This window comes from Symphodus melops, assembly GCF_947650265.1.
Source record: "Symphodus melops genome assembly, chromosome: 12".
Classification (NCBI taxonomy): domain Eukaryota; kingdom Metazoa; phylum Chordata; class Actinopteri; order Labriformes; family Labridae; genus Symphodus; species Symphodus melops.
Genome location: NC_136702.1, coordinates 833,355 through 854,451, shown reverse-complemented (window position 1 = coordinate 854,451; position 21,097 = coordinate 833,355). Strand labels below are relative to the sequence as shown.

General features: G+C 50.2%; 2 protein-coding genes across 2 annotated transcripts in view; one reads left to right on the top strand and one right to left on the bottom strand.

The window, feature by feature from the left end:
* dnajb11 (DnaJ heat shock protein family (Hsp40) member B11) overlaps positions 1-10,557 on the top strand; it is a 146,732-nt gene extending 136,175 nt beyond the window's left edge. The window contains exon 10 of the mRNA XM_079358033.1: positions 10,520-10,557. Coding sequence (XP_079214159.1) covers positions 10,520-10,542 — 23 coding nt within the window. The 3' untranslated portion in view covers positions 10,543-10,557. The remainder of the gene's footprint in view (positions 1-10,519) is intronic.
* Positions 1-20,842, bottom strand: part of plcl1 (phospholipase C like 1) — a 49,895-nt gene extending 29,053 nt beyond the window's left edge. The window contains 1 exon segment of the mRNA XM_079358018.1: positions 19,678-20,842. Coding sequence (XP_079214144.1) covers positions 19,678-19,848 — 171 coding nt within the window. The 5' untranslated portion in view covers positions 19,849-20,842.
* Positions 20,843-21,097: the final 255 nt, after the last annotated feature.

The following is a 21,097-nucleotide window of genomic DNA, read 5'->3' as shown; positions in this document are numbered from 1 at the left end:
GTCAGATATCAAACATCCACTTAAAACACGGATGTGTGTTAAACTGATACTTTGGAAAAACAACATGACATTTTCTGTCTCGATCTAAAAGAGATGATTCAGACAAACAGCCTGGATCATAAAGTTAACATCAGGTCTGACATATTCAAGCGACGCCTCATTAAAGCTTCAAAAAGCTTTTAATGCACAACCATTAACAGGTCACCTTTTCTCCTTTCCTTCCATGACTTTAACGGCAGCCAGATATTTGTGAGGTCGAGAGGAGGAAAGATCAAGAAAGAGAACGAGTGCAGTCATCAGATGAAACTCCAAGTGAAGGAGCTTTAACGTCCAACCATAATAATCCGGTTCCTCGGACCACTTAAAAAAAAAAAAAAGTCCCTGAAATAATTGCATGCAATGGACGTTTATTCTCCGTGTTCCCACAGTAACAACCTCCGCTCCGAGCTCTAAAAAAGGAAACATGTTCCTATATAATAACTCCCTGCAGCATCGTTTCCATCATAGATTTTGTCCCAAGACGAACGGATTGTAATTTATCTGTTTTGTGTTCGTCTCTGGATTTATCTCCAGTCTTTGTTCTGACAGCTGAATCTGCCCAAACAGTCCAATCAGACTTTTTTGAGGGTCACAATTTATGCAATATCCACTTCAGCATGTTTTTATGACACTAACATGTTGACTTTCTGAGTGTGTGTGTGTGTGTGTGTGTGTGTGTGTGTGTGTGTTCTCTCGTGTGTTGGTCTACGACTAATCTAGTCAGATTTCATCCTCTGTGGATTTCTTCCCCTCTCAGCATCGATCTGTGTCTCTGCTCTCTCTTCGTCACGTTGCATCCATTGTTGTGTCGAGCGTCTCTCTTGGGAGGCCCTTCAGCGTTCTCCAGCCGCTCTCCATCTCTAATCATCTCCTCGTTCCCCCGGTGCTCCACTTTCCCTCCGCATCCGCTCTTCACACACCGATCTTTCCTCCCACATTGTCGTCTCCCTGCGTCCCTCTTCCCCACCTCTCACAGCTGGGTGGGACTCACGCAGGGCGGTAATGAGAGCACACAGCGATGTCTGCAGGAGGCACGCTCCTCATAGGCCATCCTGCATCACCGTAACCATGGCGATAAGCACCACTGTGGTGACTCGCTCTCGTGGACGGCGACGAGCAGCTCTCGACTTGTATTCATTCTGAAAATCTTCACCCTGAGCAGCGGAGCTCTCAGCACGGGCGGCGCGAGCACGCCAACGCCAGAGGGGACAGAAATGTCATCGAGTGCAGAGACGAACGCTGACGGATCCAGCAGGTGAAAAGAACGCGCTCGTAAACTAAAGCAGGTCAGAGGTCACACGACACGTTTCAAAAATCAAACACAGGTTACAAACCAGGAGACGAGAAATCAAGGTGGCGTTAACGGTGGGTTCATTTATTCTGATTCTACACTCAGGCTCCTCACACACACACACACTCTCACACACACACACACACACACACACACGTGCACACACACAGGACCCGAGGACATGCATTACTGCAGTCTGTGTGTGTGTGTGTGCACGTGTGTGTGTGTGAGGAGCCTGAGTCAGAGTTGGGCCGCTGCACGCCACAGCGGTTTTGGGTTCTGTGTCTTGCACAAGGGCAACTGGGCAGCACACGGGACGTGACCTGGCAACTCTCCGGGTGCCCGACCGAACCACGTGTCAAGTTTAGAAACGTTCTGGAGCGACTCGGCTGATCTGCTTTACGTCCAGTATCAACGAACTCCAGATCCCACAATGCATTGCGAGTGACTCTGCGTGATCTATAATGTAACTTCAGTCGTTCTCGTGTTTGTACTGTAAATATAAACGCTGCACTTTCATCTAGTTTGCGATGCTGAAGTCACGAGCATGCTAGCGAAACAAAACATCGCCATGGTAACAGCGAGCTCCACGGACCAGACACGTGGCTGTGACGCTCTCTGACCGTGGGTAGTGTAGTTCTCTTTAAACGTGATATCATGACATCAGACGAGCTCCGGCGGGAACAGAAACCTTCGATCGCTCGAGGTCGGTCTCCCTCGCACGGTTATGACATCATGGCGAACAATCAAATCCACGATGGAGAAAAGGATCGGGATTCTCCCCCTTCGGACGGACGCAGTCGAGCCCCATCAAACGGAGAGGGGTGTGACGCTGTGATTGACAGCTCGGCTGACAAATGATGCTGCAAGAAATAACCCGTGAGCGTCTTCCCTTCCTCAGGTCAAATTAAGAGTGAGAGGAAATGGGGACAAACATTGACAACAGGATCTGTTTCTGCAGGTTATTGAAAGGGGGGGGGGGGGGGGGGGGGGGGGTTATTTAGCCGAGGTAAACTGCAGTCAGTGGGAGGAATATGAGGCTGGCGCGCACCACTGCCCAGCTAATGGTTCAGTACGACAGCATTGTGGGTCATGCCGTCCCGAATTTCAATTACAGCGGGCGAGAACACACAAACAGGCCGGCTGCCTCGTGCTGCTCTCAGGTGTGCAGCGAGCGTATTTGCATTCAGCCCAGTTTCATGCTTCACTGCCAGGCTCGGGGACTAAAGTAGCTCTCTAAGATAAGCCCCCCCCCCCCCCACGACTTCCCTCAATGGAGAGGCGATCGCTCTAAACGAATTGCACAAAATAAATCACATGCACACGGATTCATGAAGTCACAGAGACACAAACAGCAGCGAGGTAAAGAGCTCGCCTCCGGCTATCTGTATTACTCAGTCTCTCCTGGTCGCTCCGTGTTATTGACTTTAATAAGACGTCTAGACTAGAGACCCCGCGAGCGAGAGAGAAGGAAATATGAGGACAGGAATACGGCGGAGGGAGGCAGACACAGGAGAGAAGTATGAGAACTTAAGATCGACGTCCGAGTCCTCAGATTCTAATCTACGAGATGAAAAGCAACAAACAGCTTCACTTCATGCAGCTGCTCTGCACGCTTATTCGTCACCGCAGGGCTTCATGTCCCCCCCCGTCTCACTTTGCGTCCTGCTGGTCACGACACAGGCGAAGTAAAGAACGAGTTCACACGTCGGGTTTATCGTGAACTTCACACTCAGCCGGTGCAACGATCCCCGTGTGTGCGATGTCAGCTGAAGAGTTGTTCACTTAGCTACACCCGCTAAACGTCTGCTAATCGATGCTAATCGATGCTAATCGATGCTTCGCTTACAGGAACTGAATATCCAACACGTGATGGTTCCTCGGCCGGAGAGCTGGACAGAGCTCGAAGGCGCGTGTGTGTGTGTGTGTGTCTGTGTGTGTGTGTGTGTGTGTGTGTGTTTTTGAGGGTGAGAGGGAGTGACAGAGACGGAGAGGACAGCTTTGTGCACGGCGCTAAATAAATCAGCCAGCGCTGCAAACTGAGTGTGACTGAAATGTTTACGATACAACGGCATAATGGAGGCACAGAAGGGGCGAGCGAGCAAGAGAGAGAGAGAGAGAGAGAGAGAGAGAGAGAGAGAGAGCGAGCGGGGGGGAAGCCCACCTGCCTGTCACAGAGGTACAGAAGAAGAAGAAGAAGAAAGAAGAGCGTGTAGGTGGATCTGTAAAAAGCGAAGGCAGACAAAAGAACACGTTTAAGTGCTGGAGTGCGTGTCGAAAAGGTGATTGTTCAAACGCCCACGCCTTTTATCTTCTGGAGAAGCTGACATAAAGGCGCCGCCGGCGAGGAGTGATGATGTGTGTCAGAGCGGCAGGATGAGCTGCAGGACGCTGACCCCAGAATAAATATCAACCAACACGAGCGTTGTGAGTTTCCGTCACTGATTTTGTGGTTTTTGTATTCGAATGAGATCAAACTACAAAACGCACACGACCTTAACGTCTCGCCACCACGAGGGGCGTCACGTGTGGGTGATGGATGACAGCGCGTGACGCAGCGTCAGAGCGATGCTCTTTAAGCGTGAAGGTGGAACAAACGAGCCGGCTAATTACGGCTAACAGGCGACATCGTGTCGTGTTTAATCTACGAGCTGTGACCTTAAGTCTGCGTGTCATCCGTGGTCAAACGAGCGTGTCGAGCGTGAGAGGAACCGAAAACACAAACTTCATCTCATCAGCGTTCAGAAAGACGGAAACGCTGAACAGGAGAACGATTGTGGCGTCCGTCGCAGGTCGTTTTTCTCCAGTAAAAAAAGCTCCAGCGAAGGTTCAGTTCAGTCTCTCTCTCTCTCTCTCGCACGCTCACTCACATGGCGTCCCTCCCTCGCTGTCAGCCTATCATCGTTCTGCTCCTGTTTCGCCGCTCCCCGTGTCTCCCACCGCGCCCCGTGCCTCCCACCGCGTGCTCGCCGCGGCCCGTGTCTCCCACCGCGTGCTCGCCGCGGCCCGTGTCTCCCACCGCGTGCTCGCCGCGGCCCGTGTCTCCCACCGCGTGCTCGCCGCGCCCCGTGTCTCCCACCGCGTGCTCGCCGCGCCCCGTGCCTCCCACCGCGTGCTCGCCGCGCCCCGTGCCTCCCACCGCGTGCTCGCCGCGCCCCATGTCTCCCACCGCGTGCTCGCCGCGGCCCGTGTCTCCCACCGCGTGCTCGCCGCGGCCCGTGTCTCCCACCGCGTGCTCGCCGCGCCCCGTGTCTCCCACCGCGTGCTCGCCGCGGCCCCTGTCTCAAAAGGTTAAAGCTGCGTTCTTATGGTAAGTCTCTTGTTCTGCTTTAAGCACAGCTCAGCGGCTAAGCTAATTAAACGCTCTCCTTACGTCCATCCGCATGAGAGATGACCTGAAGCATCCTCGCTGACCCTGAAGCACAAACACACACGGACGTTACCACGCAGCCCGTGCGCTGACACGAGGCCTTTTATTGGCCCGTGGTGGCGTCATAAAGTGCGCCCGATTAGCTGGAACATGTTACTGTTTGCAGTTTACCTTCAAATGTACACACAACTACGACGGCGTGACCTTTATACGGAGGAAATCCTAAACACGGCGTGCTGGCAACGAAGGTATGACGTGCACGCTTTAGGTCCATCATCACTCTGAGGTCATGTGTACTGAAGATCTCCTGGGTTAAAATATGGCAGAAATCAGATGTATCAGCACACAAGTTAGCCAGCTGCCAACATGCAGACATACGACCTTTGACCCCGTATAAAAAAAATGCATTCCCCAGAATAGGAATAAGCTGATTTACACATTGAGCGGATGGACGAGGGGAGTCGCGGTAATCCCGTCAGAGTGAGCTGCAGCAGATTATCATCATCACTGCTCTTCAGGTCAGAGTGTGAGACGGGAAAGAAGCTAATGGGATTGAGGAGCGACGACAAGCTGCCGCTGCGATCGGCCCACCGCCCAACGTGACGGGAGGACCTCTCACTCCTACAGAAACTCTGAAGACCGAGCTCAAACAGACATTCTGTATAGAGTGTGTGTGAGACATCCATCAGCTCTGCTGCGTCTCAAACAGTCAATAACCAGGAAGCAAACTTCCTTATCTGAGACTGGCCCCGCCCCCCAGAGCTCGGACACTCGGGAGGATATCCGAGGTGGTTTAGGCATCTGATCAGGATCCTCCTTGGACGCCTCCCTTTGGAGGTTTTTAATGTGCACGTGGGAGACCCCACGTCAGACCGGGAGGGATCACATATCCCGTCTGGACTGGGAACGCCTCCAGGAGGAGCCGGAGTACGTCGCTGCTGCTGCCGCCGCGACCCGACCTCGGAGGAGTGGAAGAAAATGGACGGATTGAACATGAACGTAGAAAAGGAAACAACTTGGCGGGCTTTAAAATACATGCGTTCGTGTTTGGTGATAAATGTCCCCTTCAGAAAAACGTTCGGAGGCCTCGGTGAAAAACTCGACACGAGAAAGAACGGACAATTTGCACGAAGTGGCGAGAAGCGACCACAGAGGAAATGTTAGCAATTATGAGAGAGAGAGAGAGAGAGAGACACAGAGTGAGAGAGCGAGCGAGAGAGAGAGAGACAGAGAGAGTGAGCGAGAGAGAGAGAGAGAGAGACACAGAGTGAGAGAGCGAGCGAGAGAGAGAGAGACAGAGAGAGTGAGCGAGAGAGAGAGAGAGAGAGAGAGAGAGTGAGAGAGCGAGCGAGAGAGAGAGAGACAGAGAGAGTGAGCGAGAGAGAGAGAGAGAGAGAGAGAGAGAGACACAGAGTGAGAGAGCGAGCGAGAGAGAGAGCGAGAGAGAGAGAGAGAGAGAGTTCTGGATGGAGTCCTGGTGACGTCTGTGTGACTCCTGCAGCAGGAAGTGAAGATTCTCTTCATGCTAGAAAAGAGGTAATTATTTTAATTAGCCCTTGTTTGAATCTGAACGGCCTGAAGCTGAAACATAATGTCTGTGTGTGTGTGTGTGTGTGTGTGTGTGTGTGTGTGTGTGTGTGTGTGTGTGTGTGTGTGTGTGTGTGTGTGTGTGTGTGTGTGTGTGTGTGTGTAAAGAGTGTGTCAGCCCTGGTTGTGTCCCATGAGTCTTTCTTTTCTAAACGCGTATTTATTTATTTTTTTTTATAGTCTGTCTCCGTGCGTTTACCAGCTGAGCGCCCGCCCGCCCGCCCGCCCCGCCCCGCCCCGCGCCTGCTCGTTAACAAACACGCCAGTTTTTATCGGCTTCTGTCCATCACTGCAAAAACGCCAGCGGAGCGAAGACGGAGTGATTAATGATGAAGAAAATAAGAGTCGGACAGAAACAGGTCATGGATCATCCGTCGTGTCAGACGTGTCAACTTGAAATGTGACTGAAGGACTCGTCAAACGTTCATTGATTGGTCGTTAACTGAAGCTCTGTTAGTGCCCCGCCCACCTCCGAATGACATCACACCCGAGTTAGCAACAAGTCAGACATCAACATGCACGTCTGCAGGAGCACCTTTGTGTTAGCTAACATATAGAGCCTGTCAGACAAGGAAGCTCGTCGCTGTGAGGGAACCGCCGCAGCGGCGTGCAGCGCCGACACTTTCAGCGTGACTGATTTAATGACGAGACTTCAGGGAACGCTCACGATGACTTTTCCAACTGGCAACTCAAACTTTTCCAACCTCTGAGATCAAACGCACCAAAAGCCTCAAAGTTCCAAAGTGGGTTCGAATCCCACCTCGACCGTTTTCTGCACGTCGTCCCCCACGCTCTCCGTCTGTCTTCAGCTGTCCCTCCCAATGAAAGGAAGAACTTCAGGACAAAACAACTTTAATAAATGCTTCAAGCTGCAACGCGTGCGATGAGAAACACTGGACAGTTTGGACTCACAGCTGAGAAAAAACAAAAAGTCCCTGAGAGGGAAAACGAAGGGCGTGTTTGAGACACAGAGCCAGATGCAGGAGTCACAGAGGCCGTTATTTTCCTCCCCGAGCAGTAGCCAAGGAGACTCGGCTGAGATGTGCTCCTTCAGGGTCAAAGGTCAAGGCTGACGTGCGTGAAGTGGCCGCTGGAGGACGGACGGTCTGAAAGAAGCTTTTTTTTCCCGACTCCGGCCAATACGAAGTGTGCCGCTTCTGACGGAGGAGGTTTTCAAGACAACGGGTCTCTAAAGGTCTCAGGACCCTTCACGTCCAGCATGCACCTGTGTGTCCCGAACCCGAGTCCTGACACACTGAGCAGCTGACCTCCCGTGTGTGCGTGCGTGTGACATCAAAGGCTAACAAGGCAATGACTCCTCCCCTCTTTCTGCTCTCTTTGACTCTAAACCATCATTCAGGAAATGAACGTCCTGCTGCTGATGTTTACTACGGGATTAAATCCACGAAGAAGTAGGAACACTTTATCTCAGGCTTCTATACAAAATGACTTTTTTGTCGGCCGGCTCCCTTTTCGCCGTCTGGAGGCTGAACGCTGCCAGGCTGCACGGGGAGGGCTGCTCGCCAGCGCTGGGAGAAAGGCTAATGAGAAGCCGTCTGCTGAGACGTCAAACTACAGACCATAAACTCTGGAAGAAAACCTTTAAATGTACCGACAATGTTATCATTGATTTCTTTACAAACTCACTTTCTGTCATCATTTGATTGGAAACAAAGAGAAAAGGCTTTTATTTTGAAATCAAGCAGCCAAGCCCGTGTAATAAAAGACAAAGAGGCTTCTCGTGCAAACTTGTTTAATCTGCATGTTCAGCTCCTCCAGACCTCGCTCTCTGCTTCTTATAAAAAGGCCGGCGTTTGGCTGTGTGTGAATTTTTCCACATACTGTCCATGACGTCACCCGGCTGCAAAGACCAAGTGAAGAAAAAAGGTTTTATAAAGAATTCAGTGGAGGTTTTTGGTTGGAGGTTTTATATAGAAATGATAAATCATGCAACATAAGCTAAGGAGGAAATTGCGAATTCTTGTTCTGAAGTCAGGAGTGTTGGATTAAAGACGGAGCAGCACGAGTCCGGCTCCTCTCACGTTACGTAACAAAGCTGCACACGACTACAACATGTTTTATAAATCTGCTCAGTCGCATAAAGAACGTAAATCCGGCCCCTCTTAAAAGGATCAAACTGATCAGGTTTTTTGACGGTAAATCCCAAAGAAAAGGAAAAAGGAGCGTCGGTCCGCCTCTTCCTCCTGAAGATCCACATCTCTACAAAGTGTGATTTCTCTTCTGTCTTTAAAGCTGAGTCATCGGACGGGAGGAGCAAAATGTGAATTATTTGGGACTATTTTTAGACGTGGATTAGCACACATATGGCGCCCTCGTAATAAAAATATGAGTCACCCGGTAACTTTTTAACCCAAATACAGGAACTTCAGCCGCTTTCACAAAAGTGCTCCTGACGATCTCCAGAGGGAAGACTGTACCAGGAGGTTAATCAGATTAAAGAGAGAGAAAAGGAGATCCAACATCGAACGCCTGGGAGAGAAATGGAGAATGCTGAGAGATGTTTTGATTATTTGGGGGTTGAATCACCTCTGATGTATTTTCTGTTCTAACAGTAAAACAGTAAATCTTCTTTGCTCCGTCTATACGATGTTTCAGAGCAGCCTTCAGAAGCACCTGACAGCCCTCCATGTCATCAACACTGTCCTCTTCTGTATCGCTCCACAGCGATTCGCTCCGGCCTGAATACAACTGAGAGAGCGAGCGAGCGAGAGAGAGAGAGAGAGAGAGAGAGAGAGAGAGAGAGGACGATGTAGAGTAACATATGTTGGTGGAAACTCCTGCAAATCTGTTCGCTGATTTTCAGAAATGTCGAGGAGGCGAGCTCCAAATCAATCAGCGCATCAATGTGTGATGCTTTGGTAACCGTGGCAACGTGTGTGATGTGGCAGAACATGAGAGTGTGTTTTGGTTTCTGATGAAGAATCAGAGTCTTCATTTAAAAACACTCAAAGATCGTTTTTCTGTGAATTAAAAAGTACACTGAGAAGATATTTTTTTAACCCTGTTGCATGATGGGAAAAGTCGTTGTCACAATGCTGAAAACTCGAGATGAGAGCACACACACACACACACACACACACACACACACACACACACACACACACACACACACACACACACACACACACACACACACACACACACACACACACACACACACACACACACACACACACACACACACACACACACACACACACACACACACACACACACACACACACACACACACACACACACACACACTTTAAAATATCTCAAAAGTCACAACATGTTCGAACACACATACACAGTTTCTTTACAGCGGGGAGGAGCGGGTACTGGGTCGGGATAAAAGGGTGTGTGTATGTGTGTGTGGAGGGGGGGGGGTTATGTGGTTGCCATGGCAGCAGGTGTGTGTGGTGTCTGGGATCTCCACTCGTCCCAGTGAAGTCACAGAATCCAAGCCTGGCAGCCGCGCAGCATTCCTCTGCTCCGAAAGAGCCGAAACATGCCCTTCACACACACTCACGCACACACACACACACACACACACACACACACACATTAACACACTATGACACACGTAATTGACTCACTGAGGAGAAGACACGAAACGCCCTCAAATCTGTTTATTCTTATGAGAAAGCAGCAAAAGAACATTCATTAAGGGTATTAGTTTAAACACACACACACACGCACGCACACACACGCACACACACACACGCGCACACACACACACACTGTAGTCTAAACGTTTTGGTAAATCAGGACACACCCACTGGCCTCAGAAAGCGAGGAGTCAGCTGGAGTTGGCACAAACTCGCAGCGGTTCAAAGATGAGATGAAAAGTTTCCGTCTGGTTTTTTCGTCTGAATCGTGAAGAAGAAAAAGTTTCTGGTTTCTCTGCTGAAGAAACGGCGTCAACGAGCCGGTCTGGGATCAGTTCCTGTTCTGGTCTATAGGAAGAAGAATTCAGACTGCACTTCATGATAACATCGTCAGTGACATTCCTGCGCTGCTGGCAGAATTAATCAGGAGATAAAATACCTCAGCGTCTGACGTGGTACACAACATTTCTCTCTCTCTCTCCACAGAGACCAGCGAGGACACAGTTTGTGTTTTTATCCCACAATACAGACATCCTTAACGGACCAATCAGAGAGCTGCTCTCTTCCTGTGTGATCATGAAGGAAACCTGCTGTGTTGAAGCTTCTCTGACAACAATGCAGCAGCCAGTATGTCCTCCTTCTAACTTTAGATTCTGCTCCTGAATGCTCTGGATCTGATTGGACCAGAGAAGGTAGGCGGGGCTTTGAAGGCCGTTTTGGACGCCCCTGGGTTTGCCAGATATGAGAGCAGTTATCAGGTGAACAGGTGTTGCAGCGATGGAAGCGGGCAGTGGAACTGCTTCAGATAGAAGTGATTGTACCCGAGCTAAAAAGCCTCTGCATGTTTCTAATAAGCTCCAGCAGCAGAAAGCTGCTCAAACTAGGATCAATGTTGGAGATGAAACATGGAGAGAGGTTAGAACGCAGAAAGCTTTACAGACCCATGCAGAGCTGGCTAAACACTGAAGCTACAGTGTCCACCACATGCAGAGCTGGCTAAACACTGAAGCTACAGTGTCCACCACATGCAGAGCTGGCTAAACACTGAAGCTACAGTGTCCACCACATGCAGAGCTGGCTAAACACTGAAGCTACAGTGTCCACCACATGCAGAGCTGGCTAAACACTGAAGCTACAGTGTCCACCACATGGAGAGCTGGCTAAACACTGAAGCTACAGTGTCCACCACATGCAGAGCTGGCTAAACACTGAAGCTACAGTGTCCACCACATGCAGAGCTGGCTAAACACTGAAGCTACAGTGTCCACCACATGGAGAGCTGGCTAAACACTGAAGCTACAGTGTCCACCACATGCAGAGCTGGCTAAACACTGAAGCTACAGTGTCCACCACATGCAGAGCTGGCTAAACACTGAAGCTACAGTGTCTACCACATGCTGACCTGTGTGAGAGGAGGGGCAGAGCCAGCTCTCTGTGATGATTAGAGTTTAGACTGCAGTACTCATTTTAAACACTAGGGGGCAGAGCTGCAGACTGCTCCTTTAAAAACAAAGTCTCATGACTTATTCATGTTCCTGACATGTTGGATCAGTATAACAGGCTCTTATGTTCACTGCAGCATGTAGTGATCTTTGTTGCTCTTGTTCAAGGTTTCAGAGTTCAGCACGCCTCGGTTCACCTGCTGAATCATGTCGGCTGTTTTTCAGGCTGTGACGACATCGTTTGTTGCTGTAATAAAAACAACCATTGTGATTTTGTTTTTCCTTTTCAAACAAAAACTAAAGTCGAGTCGTCCAAAAGAGGAGAGAGAGACATCCTGAGCAACACATCCAAAAAGTCTTTTTGTTTCTCTTATGATCAAATGATCTTCCCTCCGCTACACCTCTCTCTCTCTGACGCACACGTCAATAAATCAGACTTCTACGTGTCCACGTGTGCCGTCAGTGAAGACGAAGATTCAAACCAGCAAACAGAGAGAGTGTGTGTGTGTGTGTGTGTGCGTGCGTGCGTGTGTGTGTGTGTGCATCTGTGCAAAACAGCAAAACAACCTGACAAGTCGTCTCTGGAGTTTTCAACGATCTCTCCGCCCTGAGGTGAACATCACGCACTGCTACACACACACACACACACACACACACACACACACACACACACACACACACACACACACACACACACACACACACACACACACACACACACACACACACACACACACACACACACACACACACACACACACACACACACACACACACACACACACACACACACACACACACACACACACACACACACACACACACACACACACACACACACACACACACACACACACACACACACACACACACACACACACACACACACACACACACACGTTCAGCGTTTCTTCTCGCCGGCCTGCAGAGACATCATCCACTTCCTGTTTCCTGAAACGCTGCAGGAGCGCGCTCGGCGGCGGCGAGAGGCAGACGGGCCGGTTGTGTTCACGCTCTTGAAGTGCGAGGACTTTGCAGACCGTCTGTCCTCGTCCTTCAGCAGACACTCAGCTTTTCACCTAATTAGTGTTTCCACTAATTCACATCTGAAATCCTCTTTATGCTCTCGTGTTTTCATTCCAGCGCAGGGAACCTCGCCGCCGTGGGACTGAAGGTCACTGTTTTAATCCCACAGCAGTCGCTTTAACGCTAATGACGTGAACGCTCTCTCATTATGTCAGTCTCTCTCTCTCTCTCTCTCTCTCTCTCTCTCTCTCTCTCTCTCTCTCTCGCTCGCTCTCACCTGAACCCTAAAACCTTTAATACAGTTCAACAAACACTGTGCAGCTTTTCCTCCAACACCAAAGAAAAGTTACAACAAGCCATGTTAAAGAAATATGACACCAGCGACTTCTTCTCATCTACTAACATGGACACACGTCCAAAGGTTCAAACAAACAAAGCGAGAGCGGAGAAACGTTTGGTTTTTTTCGTGGTGTTTTTGTCGTTGTGTCGCGGGCGGATGTGTGAAGTGTGCTGCACGGGTCGTCCACGCTGGTCACCCGTCTCCTCTCCCAGCATCATGTCAGTGTCTGAACGGGGATCTAAAAGGACGCAGAGTCCTTCAGCTTGTTTTCTGTTCCAGCTTTGAAGCTGCACTTTCATAATGAATGTGGAGATGTTTGATCTCTCTCTCTCTCTCTCTCTCTCTCTCTCTCGTCGTCTCCTGACCAGCAGCTGGGATGAGGTGGAGACGAGGCACCAGTAGCCGAGTGATACTGGAAGACAGAGGGCCCTCAGTGGCTCTAATTACTCTGCAGACACACACTCATGAAGTCACAGGGGACACATTGTCGTTTACTCTCCATCGGCTTCCAGGAGCGCCTCGTCAACAAATCGTTGTTCACTTCCCGGCACGGCGGGAGGCAAACGGGAACAGAGTGTGAAGACTCAAAGTGTTTGTGAACGAACGAGAGGCAGGAAAACACAAAGACTAAATAAAAGTCTCCGAGCGAGGAGGACACTGGAGAAAAGACCAAAACAACCTGAGAGACATAAACAGGAACCACACGCAGCCGTGTCACGTTTGTTTCTCGCCGTACGAGCAGGAACAACACGAGAGAGTTTCCTTTCAGTGTCCTGCGTCTTTATTTAGCAGTTTATGATGACGAAGGTTTGTTTCTGCAGGTCGACATTTTGTTGTTCTGGTGACGATAAACCGGTTTAACATCCATGTAGGAGTAAAAAGACACTCGGAGCGCCGCTGGAGACACTCGGAGCGCCGCTGGAGACACTCGGAGCGCCGCTGGAGACACTCGGAGCGCCGTCTGGAGACACTCGGAGCGCCGTCTGGAGACACTCGGAGCGGCGTCTGGAGACACTCGGAGCGCCGCTGGAGACACTCGGAGTGCCACTGGAGACACTCGGAGCGGCGTCTGGAGACACTCGGAGCGCCGCTGGAGACACTCGGAGTGCCACTGGAGACACTCGGAGCGCCGCTGGAGACACTCGGAGCGCCGCTGGAGACACTCGGAGCGGCGTCTGGAGACACTCGGAGTGCCGCTGGAGATCCGATCGACCAGCAGCTGAAGGTCAACCAAACGTAGAACGTTAGAAACGTGGCGTTCCTAAAAACAGCAGCACGCAGAGAGGAGTCATTTTACCGGGATTGGGACTTTTAAATATTCTGTAAGTGTCGGGTCAGCTCGGGTTCATTTGGCGACTCGTCAAACGACCCGAGTCCCGCTCCACACTCGGTGGGTTTGGATCCTGCAACCTGTGACACACTCAGGTTCTCCAGGACGAGGCTCCGGGGACGCCACGGTTGGCGTTCTGTCTGACAAGCCGGCGTGTCGCCTGACTGCTCACCGCTGAAAGACGCCGTCTCCCTCCTCCGTCCCGTCCTGCTCGGAGGCTTCGACCGACGCACCGTGTTCAATGTTTCCGCAGAGGTTCACAAGTGTCCATCAAAGATTTATGGGAAGTTAAAAACGGGAATGGGAGCGTGATCTAAAGCCTTTAACCGACAGGAGCACAGGAGGAAGTTTAGCGAGCGTTCAGCGGTGAAATGAGATCTCAGACGTGATTCTATCATCATCATTTGACCCCTGAAAGGCAGAGCGCCATCCGTCATCACGCTGCTGCATCGTCTGAGGATCGCTTCACAGTCTGAACCTGGCGGCGGGCTGATTTAACGCCCTGTGTGGAGTTCATCTGCTCTTTGCATGCTCGGAGGTTCAGTGCAGAGCGAACAGACATGATAAGTAACTCGCTCTGCAGGCGTGATGCAGCGGCGCTCCGACAGCTGAAAATGGCCTGAATGAGGCGTCACAGATTGTTTTTGTCCTTTCGATGTTTTCAAAAGTAAGACACGTCTTGGATGTATGAACTCCCCGTGCAGGTTTCGTCCACCTCGAGCAGCACCAGCAGACATTTCTCTCCAGAGTTCAGCACACGTAATTATTTTCTTATAAACCCGAGAAGAACGGCGAGCTATTTCTGGCCCTCAGGGGTCAAAAGGTCACGGACTGTTGGAGCGTTTTCAAGGCTGAGACTGACATGCCGGATGAATTATCGGAGATTGTTTGCTCGAGATTCTTCCAAAAAGGTGTGAAGGTTATTAATTCAGCTTCTGCAAATCATCTGACAGTTACACACATTTAAAAACACTCATGTCGGGTTTTTATCTCCCTGTAGAAGAAGAAACTTCTCAAACAGAAAATTTGTTAGATTCATTTAAAGGTCACATATTCTGTAATTTACTCTCCAACATGTCTGTCTCCAAACCCCCCAGTGATGAGAAGAGTCCATCCTCTCCGTCTTCTGCCTGCTCAAACAGGCCGTTTGGAGATGTTCCCTTCATGACATCACAAAGGGCAGTAGCCCCTCCCCCAGGTGGGTGACACTCCCACAGCTAGGTGTTTGTTCTGCCCTCTGAGTCTGCCTTCTCACCGTAAACAATAGGACATGGAGCCAGAAAGCAGCGAGTACACCCGAGCCCTTCCAGAGAGGGGGCGTGGTCAGACACAGCTCATTTACATATTTAAAGCTACAGACACAGAAACAGCCTGTTCTGAGCAGGGCTGAAATAGAGGGGTTTATAGACATGATCAAATACAGGATCAGAGTGGATTTACAACAACACACTTCACACACATGATGAAGAGGAGCGAGGACACTGATTTCACCTGAAGAAGAGGAGGAGATGTGTAGCAGAGAGTTTTACCGGATGTCTGGAGACTTTTAATCCTCGACTGAGTGAAATACAAATTTTGGTTAGTTTGGACGAAACGTTCTACGAGTCAAGATGAAGCTGGCGTCTCTGTGGTGACCTAACTGGTTTCAAACTGGTTTACAGGGTTAAACTTAGAGTTTATCCCTCAGCGTTACGATCATAAAGCTTGACTGATACTCGGAGGCAGTGTGGAGAAATCTGCTGATGCTCACCATGATGAGGGCGTCGATTATTTCAACCATTAACTAAATGTTGGCTCTCAGGCGGACGATATAATTACTGAGGACTGAACAAGGGCTGCTTTAATTGCCTGCATGTGTGAGTGTGTGTGTGTGTGTGTGTGTGTGTGTGTGTGTGTTTTGATGGGGTGAGCTGAATAAACAAGGGTGTGTGTGTGTGTGTGTGTGTGTGTGAGCATGTGGGCATGAGGTAGCATGTTATGTGTGGTGTCCTGTCTGTTGTCATAGTAATGTGAGCCGTGCAGGAGCCAGACCTTCCCTTCATGACTACCCCAAAGACGGATTCACACCAGACCACCGTCCAACCTCAAATACCGTTTTTTTAAAACCACTGGAGAGCAAAGACATGAAGACAAGTTCAATCCTGCCAACACACTCAGCAGCTGACTCAGCCGGACCAGGAGACCAGGAGACCTGGAGACCAGGAGACCAAGAGACCAGGAGACCAGGAGACCAGGAGACCTTAAGACCAGAAGACCAGAAGACCAGGAGACCAGGAGACCAGGAGACCAGACCTGCTGTCTGCAGTGACGCTCACACAGATGTTAAGACACACAGATGTTAAGAAAGGGCCGCTGAATCTCATTCTGACTTGGCTTGGGAACCGGAGGGGGCGCCGGTTCAAGTCCTGGTGCGGACCAACATATGGACGTGCCAGGTCACTTCCTGAGCATTACCGAGGTGCCCTTGAGCAAAGCACCAAACCTCCAACAGCTCTGGTGCATGCCCTGCGTGCCTCTCCGCAGGTCGTGTGTGCACGTGTGTGTGTGTGTGTGTGTGTGTGTGTGTGTGTGTGTATAAGGAACCACAGTTTCCCCTCAGAGTTTAATAAAGTTTGTACAATAAACTCAAAAAGTCATAAACAAACATGGAGGCCGATCGACGATCAGAGGACACGACGTCCGTTCAGAGACACTTCCTGTTCTGCTCGCTCTGATTGGCTGCAGCAGGTACTCTGCCTGGGGAAGTCCGAGCAGGGAATCGTTAATATAAGTCATGTTTGATATTTATAATCGCTCCGACTCCATTGGAGAACTAAAATCATAATTTATTTATTTTTTTATTAGTATATTAGATTCAGTCAGCTGCAGAGGCCTTTTGATCTGACTCGTCCACAGACATGTTTGTATGTAGATGTTCAGAGTTAAACACTCAGAGTTTGACACTTATCGATATCCTGACATATTTAGTAAAGTCTGAGAGGTTCTTTGGTCTGATTGTCGTCCCCGGCTGCAGCAGCTGATGGTGCCTGTCACTGACATCACCCCCCCCCCCCCCCCCCCCCCTCCCGACACCCCCCCCCCCCCTTATCTGTCCATCCTGTCATCCATTTCCTCCCCAGCAGCAGTCAAAGGCGTCTCTGTTCAGCCGAGTCCTCCAGATGGGGCTCTCTCGGCTGACTCATGCTCAGTGTGGACATCGTGATCCTGACACAACCCCCCCCCCCCCCGCCCCCCCCCAACGTGAAACACAGAGCCGTCATATTATCATCACATGTGAAACGAGCTGAGAAGGTCACACGGCCTGAATATTCTCCGTCCGTCCGTCTCCAACGTCACCAAAATGCTTCTCCCGTCTCAGCTTGTACTCGGCTGAGCGACCTCGGAACAATCTGACACACAACCTGAGGGCGGTGTGTGTGTGTGTGTGTGTGGGGGGGGGGGGGACAGGTGAGCGGATATGTGCAGGAAATGATCCCAAAACATGATCCTCGCTCTGCTCCATCAGGAGGGTCGCTGACCTGCAACCTGAGCACACAGGTGAGGATGGAAAAGCACGATGTCACTGTTGTGACCCGGGTCAGGAGGTCAGGAGGTCAGGAGGTCAGGGGGTCAGGAGGTCAGGGGTCGAGCAGCGTTTCATAAAACCTAACAGATCGACACGTGACGACTTTCACCTTTCAGACAGGTACAAATATATTCATTCACAAAACAGCAGGAAGGAACGTTACTGAGACGTGAGATCGTGATGTTTGTGCTCATCCACACAGCGCCCCCTGCTGGTGACAGAGAACTGCTAGTGTAACACAATCAAACCTAAATGAAACAATATTTGACTGGTGAATAAATCCAGTAATATTGTTCATGACTTGATCTGCAAATATCGGCCGGTGTTATCGGCTGTCTGAGGAGTCGGTCGGGTAAAACTCATCGAGCATCTAAAGAAGCCAGTGAAGCACCGAACGTTACATTTATACACACACACACACACACACACACACACACACACACACACACACACACACACACACACACACACACACACACACACACACACACACACACACACACACACACACACACACACACACACACACACACACACACACACACACACACACACACACACACACACACACACACACACACACACCCCTCAGGAGCATTTCGGTGTTCGGTTTCTCGCCCGGGGAACTCGACTGTTCAAAACACCGTCTTTATGATTAGTCAACAACCCAACCCTTCTCCTAACCACATCCTCCTCTCATGTGTGCCGAAACCAAGTCAGGAACTTCTTCTTAGCAGGTTTCCTCCAACTCTCTCTCTCTCTCTCTCTCTCTCTCTCTCTCTCTCTCTCTCTCTCTCTCTCTCTCTCATATGATTCAAAACGCTATCATGCTAAAAATGTTCTAATCAGTCGAAATGTCAGATCATTCCTTTAAAGTGAAAGGTCGGTTTCTGCTGATGTGTGAAAAGTGAAAGACAGCTGACGATGATTCATTGTGTTTTAATGATTCTGTGTCGTCTGAACATGACACACTCTATGAAGAGAGGGAGATGTCCCAATCAGAAGCTCAGAGCTGGAGAAACTATTTAAGGTTATCGTTTCATCGGGGCGAGTTGCATCGAAACTTTAACCACAACGTGTGGATGAAGTTCAAACAAGCTCCAATCAGCAGTCAGGACGACAACAGGTACTTCTATACTGCAGTGTGCAGCACTGTCAGGTGACAGCAGGAGATTCACTGCACACCAGAAGAACAGTGAGAGGACGCACTGCGTGGAGACGTGCAGTCGAGACGCTTCCTTTGTTTGAGTTTGTGGAGAAAACAAAAAGAAGAAGTTCGGCCGACTTGTGAGCCGGGATCGACTTTACTAACTTTTTCAAGTTGTGTTGCATTTCTCAGAGATGTAAGGAAGCCGTCAGCACACACACACACACACACACACACACACACACACACACTCCTTACTTCACAGCACGGTGCAGAGACCACGTGTCCCTGTCGTTTGGTTTCTCTGCTGAAATCTCAACACAACAATGTTGGCTTTCTTGAAACATGAAGTTCTTTTAGACTTGTTGAACCAGCACGGAAATAAAATAAATGGATGAATGCCCTCTTCCATACTTCCATTCTTCTACTGTGTAACTGATGTATAGACAAATCATTGTCTCATAGAGACATTAATATCATCTTACCAATAATCAAAGTATTGGTTGAAGCCTGAAACTGAAACTTCTCTGGTTCAGCCTGCACAGTTATCCCTTCATCTGAGAATGTGGTGTGTCCACTTCAGTCACAGGAGAGAAACGCGGTGATGAAGGAATTTGAAAATTACGCACATGTGACGCGCCCGTAAGGTGCGCAGACGCGTGCCACATGACGCGCTGCCACCCGCGCGTCAAACACAAGGTGCTGTGGCCTCAAAGGATCCAGGTCAGCTGTGGGGAGCCAAAATCATCACCAACAATAAAAGCTTGTTCACTGTGATGATTTTCTTTCAGGGTCACTTGTTGCAACATCACAAACAAACAGAGTCTGGGAATCCAAACCAGCGTTTGACCATTTGGCACAACGTTTCAAACGTTTGGTGTTTCTGCCTCATTGTCTCGTGCACGTGTGCTCTGGTTGCGTTTCCTTACCTTGATGATGCTGCTCCGGCGAGGTGCTGCCTTCACGGACTCCAGCAGGATGGTGTCGGTGTCCTGGCCGCCTCCGGGGAGGGTGACTCCGCTGCGCCGACCTCGGGACGCTCTCGGCGGGATGCAGTCCGGCGCTGCGTCGCCGTCTCCGTATTCATCGCGCTCAGACATCGTGAAGAGAGAAAAGTAACGTGGAGGGGCAAAACACTTAACTGGAGAGCTGAAGTTTGACTCCGCTGTGCGTCGGTTCCATTTAAAGCAGGAGGAAAGGCTTCTCGTTTTCCTGGAGCATCAGCAGCTCCGACAGACGGACTGGAGGAAACTAATCACCCCAATTTGGTTAATGAAGAACAGATTCCCAAAGCGCATCGAGCCGTGCTGACTTCAGGCTGGGAGTCTAATGTGAGACTCACAGCTCACTCCCGCTTCACTGAACGCCTCTGTGCTGAAATCAAAGCTCCGCACGCAGGTATACAGCTGGATGCGAGCCGGACCCGTGCGCTCCCCGGACGCGCGCAACAAGTCTTCTTCACGGTTCCCACACTGCGCTGCGAGTCCACGAGGCGGCTCCGGGTTTCAGTTTGTGCAGCAACAAAAAACAAACGCTCAAACCACCCGCGTGAGGCGAGGTGGTGAAGGTGCAAGAAAGGAATCCAGCCCTGTGAACAGGCAACCCGAAAGCCTGCTGCTACTCCTCCTCTCCCAAAAAGCTCGATGTCAAAGTGCAGCCAGGAGCAAACTTGCGCGGCGTTTGGCGTGAAAACAAACAGACTGGACCATGTGTCCTCACGGAGCGCATCGCTCCGACTGACAGCTCACAGCGCGGTGGTTCTGGCTGCACCAGGAGCCACAAACAGGCGACTTTAGACGAGGGGAACACAATTGACAGTCGGCACCGCCTCTAACCCGCCACCCCTCCCTCCGTCGCTCCGCCCGGCTCCTCCCACACGCTGCCCCGGAATCATGAGCGACGCGCGCGGAGGCCAATGCGCGCGGCCGCTGGCAGATTTGGAGGAAATAAGACACGCTGATAGGAGGAGAGACGAGTCCCAGGAGCTGAGGGAGTCTTCAAATGTCTGGAGAAGAGCATGGAGCAGGAAGTGGCAGCACAAGGTGGGTGTGTGAGCGCACATCACTCTTTCTGTCAGTCTCTCACGTGAGTCAGAGCTGCGTTTGTTGTTTCTATCATGATTTACACTTAATGAGACACACAGTCCAACAGTTAGCAGAGAAGCACATTGTTTAACAAGTTAAGAAAGTCTTAAAGAGAAATTAACACAAAACAAAATGGATATTTCAAACTTTCAAATGTGCTGTTTTTCTTCATCTTAGCTGTAAATGTCTCATATTCTGCCCTTTAGGGGTTTAAATATCTGTTTATATCTAATTTATGTGTCTATTAAAATACGTTCACAATCAC